At 45.0% G+C, this 17,745-nt stretch overlaps 1 protein-coding gene across 2 annotated transcripts in view; it reads right to left on the reverse strand.

Moving 5' to 3' along the window:
• Positions 1–17,745, reverse strand: part of CD177 (CD177 molecule) — a 99,323-nt gene that overhangs the window by 47,446 nt on the left and 34,132 nt on the right. Inside the window, exon 1 of one of the 2 annotated variants that reach the window (XM_074314227.2) lies at positions 14,826–14,889. The exons of the other annotated variant lie outside the window; for it this stretch is intronic. Coding sequence (XP_074170328.2) covers positions 14,826–14,874 — 49 coding nt within the window. The 5' untranslated portion in view covers positions 14,875–14,889. Of the gene's footprint in view, positions 1–14,825; positions 14,890–17,745 lie in introns of those variants that run through there. 2 annotated transcript variants of the gene reach the window in all.

The following is a 17,745-nucleotide window of genomic DNA, read 5'->3' on the forward strand; positions in this document are numbered from 1 at the left end:
AGTCCTGCATTTTCCCTTGACATTGACGTTTACTGGTTCTGCCCCTAGGAGTGACCATGAGTTGATGAGTTCCCTCTGGGAAAAAAAGGTCTGACCCTATTGGGAGATGCAATTTGTGAGGTGACCACCAGAGGGCAGCACCACCATAGGTAACCTAGAGGGGTGTGAAAGGATTTGGAGGGAAGTTTGGCTTTTGCTACTCTGTTTGTGTCATTATAAGTCTCTAATTAGTAGCAGGACCACGCCTCCCCCACCTCTGTAGCTCACAGAAGGAAGGGTCTCCATTCCTGATGTACTTCAGAGAGTTCAAATGTGAAGAAATCACAGCTAGCTGGCTCAAATGTGAATAGTATTAAAGAGACGTAACAAAGTCCACACTAAATGTTGTTCTTAAGAACACACTGGAGAGATGTGGCTGGGAAGGTGCATGTGTTAGTGATGGGGAGAAAGCAGCTGTGTCCTCATCTTCCAAAAGGGAAGATGTTAGATTATACCTAATGTGAAAAATCAGTAATTATCCTCAAAACACGTTGTTCAGAGATGACTTTGGTTCCGTCCAGGGGAGCTGTCACAGATGTCCTCAGCGTGGCCCTGACTGAGATGGCAGAATCTTCCTGTGATCACTCTGAACAAAACACTCAGAGACACAGGGCTTATCACAGCAACATCCACTGTTGTTACATATACAAGAAAGAGAACATCCAACAGGAGTGAGCTAGAGCTGGCTTTGCTCATAGTGTAAATATTAGAAATAGAAAAATAATTTCACGTTCCAGCCACAGTGAGAGTTCAAATCTCCTTAGGGTTGTAGGTCATTCACATCAAAACAAGATGACCCCTCTGGGCCTTACACAGCTGAATTAAGATTCACCTGAGAAACCCAGACTTCTTGGGTCTTTGTCCAAATGACATATGATGGGCACTGACATGTTCTCTCTGTTTGCTTTGTTTTGTTTTTGACATTAGGAGCAGAGAACTGAAAATTCTACAATCCTGGTTTCATGACCCAGTACCCTCACCAGTCCATAAATGGCCTGCCTTGGTGTTTTAGAGAAATATTACTTATTGAACTTAATTTTTATTTTTTAGTTATATATTTGGAAGCAGACTCAAGGTGCAGGTTCAGGAATGATCTCCAAGGACAAGACTGGAGATATGGCTCACAAGAAAAAAAAGCTGTTGCTACTTCCTGGATGAAGAAACTGGGAAATCGAGACGCTGCGTTTATCTCGAGCCACAGACCTCTGTGGCCACTTGGTAACGACAGGCTTGGGAGCCACCATCTCTGTGGCCCTGAGTGACGAGAGAGGCACACCCGCATCTCACAGGAACTACTTCCCTCTTTCAGGCCTCACACACTTGCATCTGCTGTTAGAGATTCCAGGAACTGCTGTCGTCAGATTCCCAGGCTTTGGTGTGTTTTCCAGGGGGTTGGAAGAGAATGAGCTAAATCAATCTGGGGTATCTATCGTAGACATTCTTGGGGCACCTGTAATGTAACATGTGCACAACCAAGGTCTTTATTCCTGCACCTTCCAATCTGATCTGACCAGAGTCTTCCTCTTCTCAGTCAAGGTCAATTCCATCCTTCCAGATGCTCAGGCTGGAAATCTTGGCATTAGCCTTGATGCCTCTCTTGCTCTCGCACTAATCTCTCATCCATCAGCAACCGTGCAATCAGTTTACAAAATATAAATAGAACCCAAATACTCAGGTCTAAACCACTATCACCCCTACATGGGTTGTTGTAGGGTCTCCTAACTGGTCTATCTGCTGCCTCCTTGATCCACCTTATTAAAATTCACAAATGCAATATAGGGCAAAATGAAAAAAAAAAGATATAAAAATTCACAACAGAGGCGAATAATAAGACCAAAGACAAAAGGAAAACATGAGGGGGTGGCCGGATGGCTCAGTTGGTTAGAGCGCCAGCTCTGAACAACAGGGTTGCGGTTCAATTCCCGCATGGGATGGTGGGCTGCGCCCCCTACAACTAAAGATTGAAAATGGCGACTGGACTTGGAGCTGAGTTGCGCCCTCCACAACTAGATTGAAGGACAATGACTTGAAGCTGATGGGCCCTGGAGAAACACACTGTTCCCCAATAAAATAAAATAAAATAAATAAAAACATTTAAAAAAAGAAAACAGAGGAACTATAAGGAACACGATAAAATTAAATACATAAATGTAATATAGGCAGAAATGAAAAAAATGATATAAAAATTCACAACAGAGATCAATAATAAGACAAATGACAAAGAAAGCATGCGATGTTACAACTAAACTACAAAACGACCAGCATTGAGAATCACTTGAAGTCTAGCTGAACAGAAATCCTATAACTGAGGACATACAAAACAAGCCATGTAGAGAATGATAGGAAGGGCAGAGACTCAGAATTGTCTGGTCCACACCCATGAGTGGGGATTAAAAATCGGGAGAATATCTAGGTTGGGGAGGTACCCCCTGAGGAGTGAGGGGTCCCAGCCCCACAACAGGCTCCCCAGCCCAGGATTCCAGTGACAGTAATAGAAGTCCCCATAATTTCTGGCTGTAAAAACCAGGGGAGATTGTGGTTGAGTTAGACGAGGGTGGCTGGAGTCCCAGGTGTTCCTCGTACAGGGTCCGCACATAGACTTCCGTGCTGGTGGATAACGTATATAAATGTAAAATATGTAAAAGACCAAGCTGAAATAAAAATTCATAGCAAAAATAAATAATAAGACAAATAAAAAGTAAGCATAAAATAAAATATAAAAGAACATGATAAAATAAAATATAGAAATATAAAATACATTAAATGGACAAACAGAAATAAAATTTTGTAATAAAGATAAAAGGACATAAATAAAAAGAAAGCATAAAAATAGATAACTATGAATCAAGTAATAATAAATTAAGTAGAGTTAAAAATATTAAAATAAATGAAAATTAACACAAGACTAAAATGGTTTAAAATGGATATTTGAACGTAACTTACTACTAATGTTGCTTATAACACATAATAGCCCCTGAATAATTAAGTGTTGAATGAATTCACTCAACTCCTTACCTTCGTCCTCACTCTCATTTATCATGTGTGCCCATTCTTTTCTCTGCTACATCCTGAAAATAGTATATTGTAATACACTTTTTTTCAAGCACGCATGGCACATTTATGAATATTTGCCACACACTAGGCTAAAAAGCCCATTTCTGCAAATATGCAAAGACTGACTTGTACAACCACGTTCTTTTCTGTGAACATTGTGCTACTAAGTTAGATCAGGTTGCCAAAAGTTAGAGTGGTTTTAACCTATTGAATTTCCAAAAATTGGAGTGATACTATAAACTCTTCATTTTGCTTTAGGACAGCAAGTTCACTTAACAAAAAGCAATATGCTGCTCAAGTAAATAGTAACTAAGTAACTCTTGATGGTTCAATATCCCTTCCCCACCCCCAGGGCTTTCTTTTTTTTTCTTTTCTTTTCTTTTTTTTTTTTTAAGATTTTATTGGGAAAGGGGAACGGTGTGTATTTCCAGGACTTTATTGGGGAACCGTGTGTTTTTCCCAAGTCAAGTTGTTGTCCTTCAGTCTTAGTTGTGGAGGGCGCAGCTCAGCTCCAAGTCCAGTCACTGTTTTCAATCTAGTTGTGGGGCAGGTGGGCACAGCCCACCATCCCATGTGGGAGTCGAACCAGCAACCTTGTTGTTGAGAGCATGCGCTCTAACCAACTGAGCCATCTGACCGCCCACTGGGAGCTCAGCAGCAGCTCAGCAGCAGCTCATTGTCTTCAATCTAGTTGCGGAGGGTGCAGCTCACTGGCCTATGTGGGAATCGAACTGGCAATCCCGTTGCTCAGAGCTCACGCTCTAACCAACTGAGCCATCTGGCTGCCCTTGATGGTTCAATTTTATTAGAGATTTTTTTCAGGTTTTTGAGCTAACATGTTTTAGGTTGTCACATCTCTCCTTAAAAATCACTTGGGGAGGAACCAAGATGACACAGTGGGTAAACGATGTGTTTATGTTCTCTCACAGCCACATCAAAATTACAACTAATCTGCAAAACAACCATTATAGAGAATAGCCTAAAATTAAGCTGAACTGAAACCTTTCAACTAAGGACATGCAGAAGAAGACACCTCCAGACTGGTAGGAAGGTCAGAGACACAGAACAGGCTGGTCCCACACCCGTGTGTGACCATTAAAGATTGGGAGGGCTATTTTGGTTGTGGGGGTCCCTCACCATCGCCTAGAAGGGCAAGAAATCCCAGCCCCACTTCAGCCCAGGGTTCCAGTGCTGGGGAGAGAAGTCCCCGTAATTTCTAGCTGTGAAAACCAGCGAGATTGTGACTGAGGGAGACTGAGTGCGGCTGCACTCCCAGGCGCTCCTCTTAAAGGGACAGCAAACGGACTTACCCACCAACGGATTCACTTGCTCTGAGCTCCAGCATTGGGGCAGCAGCTGGAAAGGCGTCAGGGACAAATGGTGGGGAAGTGAGTTGTCTGGCTTGGGCCGGGGCTAGGAGAGGCAGCTTTCTCCTGGATGGGGGAGCTGGTGGAGACCATTGTTTCTTTGTTGAGCCCTCCCTATTACCAGCGTGTGGAAGCTGGCAGCCACCATATTGGAGTATCCACCATTAATCCCCCACACCCTGGCAATTTGATACCCAGCCCCGCCCAACTTTCAGGCATATCCAAGCACTTCCAGTGGCTTTTTCATGCATATCGCCTGCCTTGGCTCATGCTGTAGACTATCCTAGACTCTCAGAGGTTCCTGGAACCCAGACAAGCAACATCTGGCTTGAGTGTGTCCTGTGCCTCTGTCTGAGCAGCCCTAAGCCGGCACAAAATGCAGCTGGCCTAGGTTCATGGCTTGGCCTCTCAAGGCGCTTCCAAGCATAGCACAGATGGCAACCATCTGCAGATTTCTTTCTGGTTCCTGCTGGGTGGCCCCAGGTGGGGCACCAGCTGTGGCTGAAGTAGACCTACAGTGGATCCCCTCCAAGGTGGTCCTAGGGCTGGCACCCACAGTGGCCAGCTGCAAGACGAGCTGAAGCCCTAGGGTCAGCCCCTCACAGCGGCTCTTCCACTGTAGTCCAGGCCAGTCCTCACACCCGGTGAGCCCAAGAGTCAGTGCCTCACATTGATGTGCAATTATCAACCAAGGCTCATCTACAAGAGGAGGGCACACACAACCTACACAAGGGACACACTTGGAACGCATGGCTCAGGCGACCAGAAAGACTGCGCCACTGAACCCCTCAGCACACCTACTACATAAGGCCATTCTACTAAGACCGGGAGACATAGCAGCCCTACTAATACTTAGAAACAAACACAGGGAGGCAGCCTAAATGGGGAGACAAATAAATATGTCCCAAATAAAAGAACAGAACAAAGCTCCAGAAAAAGAACGAAGTGAAACAGAGATAAGCAATCTATCAGATGCAGAGTTCCAAATACTGGTTATAAGAATGCTCGATGATCTCAGGGAAAACTTCAACAGAGAGACAGGAAGCACAAAAATGGAGATGAAAACCATAAAAAAGAACGAGTCAGAAATAAAGGATACAATTATTTCTGGAAATGGAGAATATATTACAGGGAATAAAAAGTAGATTAGATGAAGCAGAGGATCCAACCAGTGATGTAGAAAACACCCAACCACAACAGCAAAAATAAAAAAGAATCCAAAAAATTGAGGAGAGTTTAAGGGGCCTCTGGGACAATATCAAGTGTACCAACATTTGCATCATAGGGGTACCAGAAGGAGAAGAGAATTGAAAACCTATTTGAGGAAATAATGACAAAAAAATTCCCTCACCTGGTGAAGGAAATAAGACATACAAGCCCAGAAAGCACATAGAGTCCCAAACAAGATGAACCCAAAGAGGCCAACACTGAGACACATCATAATAAAAATGCTAAAGGTTCAATACAAAGAGAGAATCTTAAAAGCAGCAAGAGAAAAGCAGTTAGTTACCTACAAGGGAGCCCCCGTACGACTGTCAGCTGATTTCTCAACAGAAACTTTGCAGGCAAGAAGGGAATGGCAGGAAATATTTCAAGTGATGAAAAGCAATGACATACAACCACGATTGCTCTACCCAGCAAGGCTGTCATTTAGAATTGAAGGACAGATAAAGAGCTTCCCAGACAAGAAAAAGCTGAAGGAGTTCATCACCACCAAACCAGTATTACAAGGAATCTTAGAGGGACTTCTTTAAGATGGGAGGGGGGTAAGGATGGGTGAAAGGGAAAGGGATTAAGAAGTACAAATTGGTTGTTACACAGTAGTCATGGGGATTTAGGGTATAGCATAAGGAATATGGTCAATAATACTGTAATAACTAGGTATGGTACCAGATAGATACTAGATCTATCAGGGTGATAGGTGGGAATGGGGTTGGGGGCAGGGTGAAAAAGGTGAAGGCATTAAGAAATACAAATTGGTAGTTAATACAGTATGGGGAATATAATCAACAATGTTCTAAAGATCATGTAAGGTGCTAGATGGGCACTGGACTTATCAGGGGATCACGTCATAGACTGTGTAGACGCCTGACCACTGTGCTATACACCTGAAGCTGAAGTAGAATAATATTGAATGTCAACTATAACTAAATATATAGGTGTATATAGTCACAGGATGTGAGTACAACATAGGAAAGATAGTCGATGGTATTGTAACAGCTATATAAGATGTCAGAGGACACAGACACAGACAATAGTTTAGTGGTTACCAGAGGGTAAAGGGGGTGGGGGGTGGGAGGTGAGGGTAAGAGGGATCAAATATATGGTGATGGAAGGAGAACTGACTCTGGGTGGTGAACACACAAACGGATTTATAGATGATGTAATACAGAATTGTACACCTGAAATCTATGTAATTTCACTAACAATTGTCACCCCAATAAATTAAAAAAAAGAGAAAAAGAAAAAAGATGTCAGAGGAGTAGTAGCTTGGGGAGTGGGTTATCACTTTATGAGGGGTTTAAATGTCTAACTATTATGTTGATTTGTACACCAGAAACTAATTTTAAAAAATGGAAAAAAATCACTTGGAATTCAATCTCTTGGTAGGAGATTTAAGCATATGTCTCTCACTAATCTAGAGAGCAAACTAAAAAGTAAGGCTAGAGAATATCTGGACTATGCAAGACGCTTGAGCTAGCGACATATATATTATATTGTAATACATTTTTTTCAAGCACACATGGCACATTTATGAATATTGCCACATACTAGGCCAAAAAGCAAATTTCAACAAATACTCAAAGACTGAATCACACAACAATGTCCTCTGAACATTGTGCGATGAAGTTAGAAAACTGAGTGGAAGGGTAACCAGAAAAGCACCATATGCATGGAAACAACCTTTTCAAAAAAAACCTCATGCTTTGAAGAAGAAATGGTAATGGAAATTTGAAAATATATATAACTCAGGGCAAATATAGTTTATGGAAAGCACACAGGATGCAGCTGAAATGTGACTTGTGAGTAAATTTAAAGTGTTAAAATGCTTAAAGTGGAAAAAAAGAAAAGTATAGTTGTTCATGAGTTAGTTGTCACTTTAGAAGTAAGAAAAAAAGAACAAAAATTCAAAGGAGAAAGAAAGTAAAGCTAAAAGCAAAAACCTCAGCAGCTGGTTACTATGTATTAGAATTAAAGTCCAGAGATGCTTCTTTAAAAACCAAACTTCTGGCAAGATTATTAAGAAAAAGTAAGTGCTGGCAAAAGAAGCAATACTAGGAGTGAAAAAGGAAACAATGACAGACAGCAGAAAATAGAGGGATATTACGAGCATCCTTATTGTAAATATTTGAAAAATTAGATAAAAGGAATGAATACCTAGAAAGATAAAATGAAACCAGAACTGAGTCAAGAAGGAAGAAAGGCATGAGTGGGCCCCTTAACCAATATAGAAACTGAGTTAGTATTTTTGATCCTTCCAATAAAGGTTACACAAAATCTAGATAATTTGATAGGGAGTTTCCCAGCATTTAAGGAAAAATGCATCCTAATCTTACACATACCCTTACAGAAAACAGAAAAGAGAACACTTCTCCAGCTCTTGTGAGGCTAGTATAACCTTGACCGCCCCCAAACCAGAAAGAACTCAGAAGGGAAAATAACAGGCTAACATCAGCATATACGAACATCCTACAGAATATTTGTATATATGTAACCACACTCCAGCAATTAATGAAAAAGATACTGTGCATGAAAAGTGGGTTCATTCTGGGAATACAGTGAGTTTAACGGTAGAAAATCAGTGTAATTCACAACATTAATGGTTTAAAGAAGAAAAACCATATACATTTTTTGAAAGACAAAAAAATCCCACTCCACTTAAAATTCAGCCTCCACTTAACATGTTAACATAAAACTTATGTTAAAAACTCAGGAAAAAAAAAATGGGACGATCGAATGGCTCAGTTGGTCAGAGCACAAGCTCTGAATGACAGGGTTGCTGGTTCGATTCTTACATGGGCCAGTGAGCTGTGCCCTCCACAACTAGATTGAAGGACAACTACTTGGAGCCTATGGGCCCTGGAGAAACACACTGTTCCCCAGTATTCCCCAATAAAATTAAAAAAAAAACAAAAAAAACAAACCTCAGTAAACCAGAAATAAAAGGAGCTTCCTTAATCTGACAAAGAGTGTCTACAAAAGCTACAGCACATGTACTTTTTAAGATCAGGGAGCGAGGCAGGGTGTCTGCCATCACCACTTCTAACTGTACATCTGGGTTGCTTGCCGTGCAGCATGACTAAAACGGTAAAATAAAAGGTCTGAGAACTAAATAAAAAAAAACAAGGTCATAGTTTAAAGGTGGTACTATTGCCTTATGGAAAACTCAGAAAAACCTGATCAATGATCAGGATCCATACTGTAATTTACCAAGATTGGCAGATATGGGATCCATGAGACTCAATGCTATTGCTTTAAAATACACGTGCACTTTTTAAAGATAATACTAGTAATAGCAATCTAGGAATAAATACATCTATATGCAAGCTCTTTATATAGAAAAACATGAAACTTGGCTGAAAGACATACTAGCAATAACTAACAGATGATAAATAATTCAACAGATGAAGAGAGAGATACTATTTTCATTAATAGGAAGGCTGAGTACAATGACGATGCCATTCTTCCCAGTTATCTATAGAATTATGAGTTTCTGGATCAAGTCCTAGGCATTTTCTTTTAATTTGACAAGCCAGTTCTAAAATTAAATAGTATAACAAAGAAGAAGAGTCACAAGGTGGCAACTGCCCCCCTACATGACAAGATGTATCATTACGGCACTATTTCAGACAGCGTACTGCTGGGACACTGGGGGACTGTATAAAATTGAGAACTACTCCCACACACACAGAAACTTTATAACAGAGGCGGGATTACAGATAAGTTGGGGAAATGAAACACTTTTCATAAACGATTCTGGAAAAATGAGTCACACACACATGCAGCCTTGGGGAAGTATTCCAAATTAGATAGGAAAGTGTTAATGTAAAGGCAAAAGAGATAAATTCTACTGTACTAAAATTAACATCTATTTATAAAAGGAAACTATGAAGACAGTCAAAAGACAAGCCACTAACTGGGAAAGCGTTGTGCAGCACACACAGCTGACAAAGAATCGTATTCCGAATATATAAAGGACTCCTACAAAGTGACAAGGGAAAGACCACCCAGCAGAAAGCTGATGTCACAGCCCAGGAATGTGTGTGTGTGTGTGTGTGTGTGTGTGTGTGTGTGTGTGTGTGTAACAACAGACATGTAGAAACAGGAATGTGCATAATGACAGAGTTTGTGCAGCACAAAAACAAAATCAAACGCCATCCGAAATGTTCACCAATAACCGATTTGAGAGAAATAAAATGTGGTCAGTTAACACAGTGGGAGACGATATAGCAATGAAAATGCAAAAGCCACAGCCAGCCATGCAAGTCTACGCGAGTGGGTTTGGGGAACGTAATTTTGACTGAACAAAGCAAGTAGAAGAAAATTCAGTGTAATTTCATTTTTATGAACTTCTAAAACACTCAAAATAAAATATATGGCTCAAGGATACAGTGTGTGGTTGGAAACTAGTGCAGATAGCGTTGGAGGCTATTTTGCATACTGCTGCTGGGGTGGGGGGGCTGGGAGTGGGTTGGGTTGGAGCACACAGGGCCTGTGGGGAACTGTTTTCTTCTTCCTTAAGCCGGGTGAAGACACATGGTGGGTTTTTAAAAAATGGTTGCTCTCCATGCCCTGCGCAGATGTTATAAATAATTCTTTTGACTATATTCAATATGATATGTGAAAACAAAAGAAAAGTTTTAAGTTTTTTGTGCCCTATTCAAGAGGTAAAAAAAAGCCCCAGCGTAGACAGACAAGCTCAGTGCAGACCTTTACCAAAAGCCCTTGATGATCAACCAAGTTCTTAATAACATGGACTTTACAACCAGGAATCATAAGACATTTGAGAACAATCTGTAACGAAAGAAAAGGGGGCGATGAAGAACAGCCAGGTGACCAAGGTGCACACACTGTGAGGACAGGGCATGCAGGCAGGATGTGGAGCAAATGGACCGGCGACTGGGGGGAAACTCACAAGTTTGGAAAGACATGTAAACATCCTTAGACTTTTTCGGGATTCAGGAAGATTGCTGAATGAAAAGATGCAGTCAGAACAAGGAAGAGTTCCCAGAGACCAAAAGAGTTCAGTGTAATTGCTGAAAGATCGACCGAATGATCTGGGACAGGAACAAAACAGAAATTGGCTGGGCCCTGGGCCCAGAGGACGCCGGGAGCTGCCTAGGCTACTGTGCCAGCTTCATCTTTGGCAGTTGGTCCCTCGCACAGCATTGCCCATCTCCCAAGAACCAGAGCCCACCGTGGCAGCTGCTTGAGACTATGGCTGCAGCTGCTGCGCTGCCCAAATGGGGTGTGGGATTGACTCCAAGGGCCAGGGAGGCCAAGCTAGAATGGGTCTCAGAAATCACCCCCATCCATCCCCATTTTATAGATACAACTGGGGAAACCAACCACAATGTGAGGGGAAAGAGAGACAGGACGCATGAGAGAGAAGTGGTTTGAGGACATGTGCACATTAGCTTAGTGTTTAGAGGATGCCACCTCTGTTCTAAGTGTATTAATTCTGTGAACAAATCCAGTATTTAGACAGCTCGACGAGGAGATTCATAGGATATTTGTTCAGGAATTAGGTTTGAATTTTATCAAATGTGGTTGATGTGGTGAATTACATTTTAATATTGAAACATATTTGCTTTCCTGATATAAACTCCACTTGGTCATGATACTTTTTGTTGGTTGGTTGGTTATTATTAATTCTGGATTGGGTTTCACGGATATTTAATTTGATTTTGTATGTATATTAGTAAGTGAAATTGGTCCATATTTTCTTGTCTGGTTTTAGTGTCAGTTATACTAATCCCATAAAATGAGTTAGGGAATGTTCTCTTTTTAAACCTTATAATTCTCTGAGACGGTTTGTTGAGGATTGTCTTTAACTGGAGATTTGCTAGAACTCACCCATAAAGACACCAGAGCCTGGCACTGTGTGGTTGGAGGAGGGAAAATACTGGCTCTCACTGTAATTTCTTTAATGCTTATTGCTCAATTCATATTACCCTTTTTTTTTTCTTGAGTCAGTTTCAGTTTACATTTATCTAGATAATTGACCATTTAATCTTGGTTTTAAAATATATTGGCATAACATTCATGGTAGTCTCTGGTAAATTATATAATCTCTCTTGTATCTCCCTGATATGTCCTCTTTAAATTTATATCAATATATCAATCAATCGCTTTCTTTCTCCCAACACCCCGGTTTGGAGGTGAATGGTACAGGGTGGAGAGAAACACGTAACAAAGACCCTCTCCGTGACCAGACTTGAACCAGGCTCCTCTGAGCCTCTGGTCAATCACACCTGACGTTGGGTTCTGCCTCCGACCCTGTAGCATCCAGATTTAGCAAGAATCCTGCTGAGTCAGTTTAGCCAGAATCCCCCACCCTTGATATCTGATCACCCTCCATATCTGACCAAATTCCTCATCCCTCACCGTCCTCGGGTGATATCTGATCACTCTGGCCCGACTTCAGTAAGAATTCTCTTAGGTCAGTTTAGCAAGAATTACTTTCCCCTCTTGGTAATTTTCCATCCCCCGACGGCCCCACCCTGCACCCTGGCTATAAATCCCTCCTTTTCTTTGTTGATTCAACATTGAGCTCAATCTCTATTCCCTGTTGCAAACCCCACTGTAGGAGTCCCTCTGGACAGAGTGCGTCTTGCCACCTTTCACAAGTGTCAGGACAAGTTTTTCTTTAATACATGTAAACAAATAATTACAATATGGTTGATGAGTTCTAAAGAAAGTACACAAAAAGGGGCTCTGGGGTCACAAGGGAATCAATTAATTGCATTTTAGGGGGGTAAAGATCCAAGAGTTGGGAAAATATAAGAAAAGTGGTAGTGCCCAGGCCTGATGGGAAGTTGGGAGCAGGCACCGCTAAACACTGTTAAGGCCAAACTGCTGGCGGTGATTTGGGGCAGTTCAGTGTCACTCAGTCACACAATGTGCACATCCTACGAGTGAGCAAACAGACTTCTGGACATCACCTCACAGTAAAGCACAAGTACAGCGTGTTAATCTCCACGGCGTTTGCTGCAGCCGAGTCTGACTGATCATTGAATCAAAGGCATTTACGTCCCAGACACAGCAAACAACAACCGAGCGTTTTCTACGGCGCAAGGCTCTCTCATTCTCCAGCCTGTGATGGAGGTGTGACTGCGAACCCCAAGGTAACTCTAATTATGTAGAGTCCAGGTAACGCTACATAATTGCTTGGATATGGTGGTTTACTTTTATAGATTAGGAGGAGGAGGACAAGTTTGCAAATCTCCTGTAACCCCTAATACAGCAGTGATCTGTCCTCCTGGGAGAACCTCTAAATTATGCTATTTAGGGAAATGTTGCTCATATTCTCACTGTTCTTGAGAATTACCTGAGGGGCTTTTTGATGATGGAGATCCCCAGACTCCATGTTTTTAAGGCCAAGCCTGAGATAAACGGGGCTGGGGTGGAGATGTGCTGTCCCTCCATTGGGAAGAGCTGCAGGGTGCAGGGGGCCAGGCAAACGGGGGGGGGGGGGGAATGAGTCATGAGTCATTGTAACGTCAGGAAGGTAGGAAGGTTAAGAAGAGGGATTGATCTACAAGATGAACCTGTGTTTATCAGATGCAGAAGGCCTGCCCATGAACCCTTGCATTTAAAATAAATGTTTGTTAAAGGGCTCTCAAGTCCCCTTACCTTGAGACTTCACACATGTCCAGGGTCACCACACACACACACACCCCTAAACACACAAACATACACACCACACACCTCAGGAAACCCACCTGGTCATGGACAACACCAGACAGTCATCAGGAGCAGAGCAAAGAGAGCCAACGGCCCTGAAGATGTGCCCGATCAGCTCAGAGACTGCAGTGAGGGCGGTGATGGGGCTGGGGGGTGGGGGGCTGCAGGGAGCGGGGAGGGCACCGGGGCCTGGGGACTGCCGGCCAGGGGGCACTATTCCATACAGAGAACACATCTCTCTGCAGCAGCGCACACGCAGAGGGTCCCCAGGGCCCAGCAGCCAGGGCCTCCCACCAATTCCAACCTTGCACCAGGGCATGCAATTTGCAGTCGGTGCCCCAAATGGGTGGCACTAGGCTGATGGTGGCATTAGGAAAAAACATCTTAAGAAAATTATCTCATAGGAGTTTCTCTGAAATTCAGGATCATAAATCGTGGCAACATTCCTTAAGTATGAATCTACCCCCGAAAATGGACTGTCGGTGACTGGACTCAGTCAGGAGCTCAGTCCCAGCACCTGGGGGCTGACAGCTCCCTGCCCCCCAGGCCTGGGCCCCTCTCTGAACCACAGGAGCCTTTGATGCTCCCTCATTAAGGGGGGAGGGGGTCTCTGTAGTGTCCTCACCATTCACCCTCCACCTCTAGACTCTGGGCAGGATCTGTTGTCCACTCTCTGATGTGATACTTAAACTACCAGCCTCTACTTCCATCCTTCAGCCATCACCACATTGTAACAGGCCCAGCAGGTGCCTTTGTATGTGATTTTGAGGGGAAAGTTCTCACAAACAGTGGCCCTCACCACCTTGCCCTGACCTCCACCCTCAGTGCCTCATCATTACCCAGCAGCATTGGGACACTTTCTTTTTTTTTCTGTAGTCAGATGCTTTCTACCCAGCGGGGAATGTGTGCCTCTCTACCCTGTGTACGGGGGTGACTAGTAGAAGTGGACAGAGTGAAATCGCTGGAGTGTTCACAGATGATCTATATGAACTGATAAAAGTTGAAAATCATAGGAGAGCCTACGCAAAATCCACTTCCCAAGCTAAAACATGAACTATAAGCAGCTTTCACCCTGTCCTTAAGAACTAAATTGTAAAGAGTGACATTAATAATAAACCAGAAGAATGAAACATGCATCCCAGTTACCGGTAAAACTGCTATCTCTTTGTCCCTCAAAGAGCATTCCAGGGGATTACCTTCATTTTTACCACGTAGGAAGGGGATGCCTTCCAGTCAGCATGTCTCCCCACCACCCTGACGCAACTGTCGATCTGTAATTTTTGTGCCCTGATAGAAATTAGCCTTTCTCCCTTTAACTCTCAACTACAACACTGGGGGCAGCTCCTGAGCCAACCACCCACAGCCGTGTTATTGGGGTGCCACAGCGCCCTGCAGTCTGTGTCCTCGCCCCCCCCACCCCACCCCCGGCCTGGTGTGTCCCAGGCAACATCCTACAACCTTTATGCCAACCGTCACCTGAGCCCTGTGCGCCTCGCTCGGGCCGCATCCGAGCACTTGGGAACCTTCTGGAAGCCGAGTCCCCGTCGAAGGCCCACCCCACCGCCCGCTGCTTCAGGACAACAGCAAGAGCGCGGGGCCTGTGCACGCGCGAGTGCGCGCCGCCGCCCCGCGCCCGGAGTCTGCGCCGCATCCAGGGCATCCAGGGTGAGCACCGGGTCCCGTTCGGTGCCCACAACCACCCGTCAAGATGTGGCGGGACTAGCACTCGCCAATCCCGGCCCGCGGCGGTCACAGGGGCTTGGAGGCGCGTTCCCACCAGGAGGCCCAAATCCCATCCCCGCGCCATTCGCTCCGCTGCGATGGTTACGCGAGGCTTAGGGTTTGGTCAGCTCCGCACCGAGAGCGGTGTGTGGCCCGGGGACCTCAAGATCGCTCTTCTGAGAGCGGGGACCGGGATCTCCAGGGCCTCCACCGTCGGAGAGCGCCCAGACCCGAGTGCCAGCGAGACCGTGCTGGGCCCTCAGGCAACGAGAAAGCGAGCCCGGGGTTGGACCGGGAACCGCTCCGGGTTGACAGCCCGACAGTGAGCAGGAGGCGGAGCCTGGGCGCCCCAGATGAGAAAGGGGGCGGTCCCTTCCTTGTGCCCCGGCGGGCCCCGGTACAGAAGCGCCTTCCCCTCGGTCCCACAGGATGAGACAGAGCCTGATATTCGGCCCCTGTCTGCGGGCCACTTGCTGCGGGGACCGCACCAGGCCAGGGCCCAAATCCTCAGCTGGGTGGGCACTCAAACTCCACGGCCTGGATCTACAGCAGAGGCCACCAGTGGGGCCCATTTTCCACTGCGGACCTCCTCTTGCCGGGTGGCCCTCTGAAAGTCGAGGCCGTCCAAGGCACCTCTGGGGACTCAACTATCAACTGCTTTCACCCTGCTGGGCCCTGCGTCACCACCATGGCTCACCGACCACCGCAGGCCACCTCCACCAGCTCCCACGGACAGCACTGCCAACCTCCCGGACCCCTGTCTTTCTCCTGCGGAGCCACCCAGCAAAGGAGCTTAAGTGGAATCATGAGATCCCGACTCCCCACCATCCTACTCTGCACTTCTTGAAGACACTCTGCTCTTCCCATACTGAACCCACTTAGGGGTCCCCCCAAAAGGAGATGGGGGCCCCTTGTAGTCCCAGTCCAGTAACAGCTGCAGCACCTCCCAGCCCCTCTCCTCCCTCAATTCCTCAGCCCCCACCTTTGCCAACCCTAAGGGCATCACACCCACAAGTGGCCTGTGTCCCTATCAGCCCCACCCCACTTAGACCTCGGCTGACTCAGCCTCTTCCACTTCTGAGAACTCAGAAGCCCCAGATTTCTGACTCAGCCATCAAGGAGGTAATGTTAGCCATAGGGGCTCCTGGCCCCTTTCTTTCAAAAAGTGGGGGCCCATGGCCTCTGTGGGGACCCAGAAGGAGGCCAGGCAGGGTCCCCTTGGGCATGAACTAGCCTCCTCTCCACCCTGGAGACACCCTGTTCTTATCACAGCCCTTGTCTTCCCCCCACTCCCTCCGCCCACCCGCTCCTTCCTGTCTTCTCCCCACAAGGCTGACTTGCCAGGAAGCCTCTTCCTTCCCCACCTGCCCCACCTGCCCAGGTTGACATACAGATTCGTTCTCATATAAAATATTAAGAGGTTGCTATTGTCATGGAAATTGTCATATTCTTTCTTGTTAAAACTTATAGAGTAAGACTTTGTCTGCAGAGGATTTTCAACCTTGCACTACGCTCATTTTGGACCAGAGAATTCTTTGTTGTATGGGCTTGTCCTGTGCATTGCGGGCCTTTGAACAACATCCCTGGTCTCTATCCAGTAGGTACCAATAGTTCACCCACAGTTCTGACCACAAAAAAATACCTCCAGACGTTGCCCAAGATCCCTGGGAGGAAAAATCCATACAGTTGAGAACCACTGAACGAGACCTAAATTGTTTTTAAGGTTAAATCTAAAACAAGATAATGATGAATGGAAAACATTAGAGATAGACCTTATGTGTAGCACAATGTCATTTAAATAACTACAAAATATTTCAGGCAGAATAGAGAAGATCTAAACCAGGGAAGGGTCCTTTGGACACTGTCACGGTCTGGTCTTTCCATCCAAAGCATCTTTAACTACTGAGCAACATGAATCTCGTGGTTTTCCCTAGTTACAGAGGCAGAAAATGCTGCTGTAAACAAAGCAGCCACTTCTCTGTTGGAGCTCACTTTCTACAAGCTGTGGAGACAGAAGAAAAGCAAATAAACAAGAATATCCTATGTCAGTTGAGGATATGGGCTATAAAGAAAAATAAAGTCAATTGATTCATTTCTTCTGAGGAGCTGACACTGGCACTTTGAATGGGAAATTTCTTACGTGGGACTGTCCTGCGCCTTTACCGCATTTGTTATCTCTCGCCTCACACTAAGTTCTGGAAGGCCTATCACCTCACTGATGGAGTGAAATTACTCCCCCCACCCCCAGCATGCCCCCCCCACACACGCCCAAATAGTCTCTGAGCATGGCAGTGCCATCCTAATTGAGAAAAACCTCTCTAACTCTTTAACATTTATTTCCAGGCTTTGTGGCCTTCTCCTTAGAGAGGAGGGGGTTTCCGGGGGAAATGAGCAGGTCTGTGACCCACCCGTGATCACCAGGAAAGGTTCTGAATAAAGAGGACCCTTCCCTCATTTGCCTTTTTCTGCTCACGGGAATTTTCTCTTAGCAGAAAGTCACCTGAAACTCCAAGTCCATTCTTTCCTGGGGCACACAGGGAAAACATTATGTCTCAGGTACTCCAACCCCCATCCCCATTTCCTGGGAAAGCAGAGTTGTGGCAGGGACAATATTAACAGGAGAGGGTGAGTTCACGAGAGTCCCTGTCCATCCAGG

The sequence above is a fragment of the Rhinolophus sinicus genome, chromosome 8 (assembly GCF_057876585.1).
Source record: "Rhinolophus sinicus isolate RSI-liver-muscle chromosome 8, RSI-T2T, whole genome shotgun sequence".
In the NCBI taxonomy this organism is placed as follows: domain Eukaryota; kingdom Metazoa; phylum Chordata; class Mammalia; order Chiroptera; family Rhinolophidae; genus Rhinolophus; species Rhinolophus sinicus.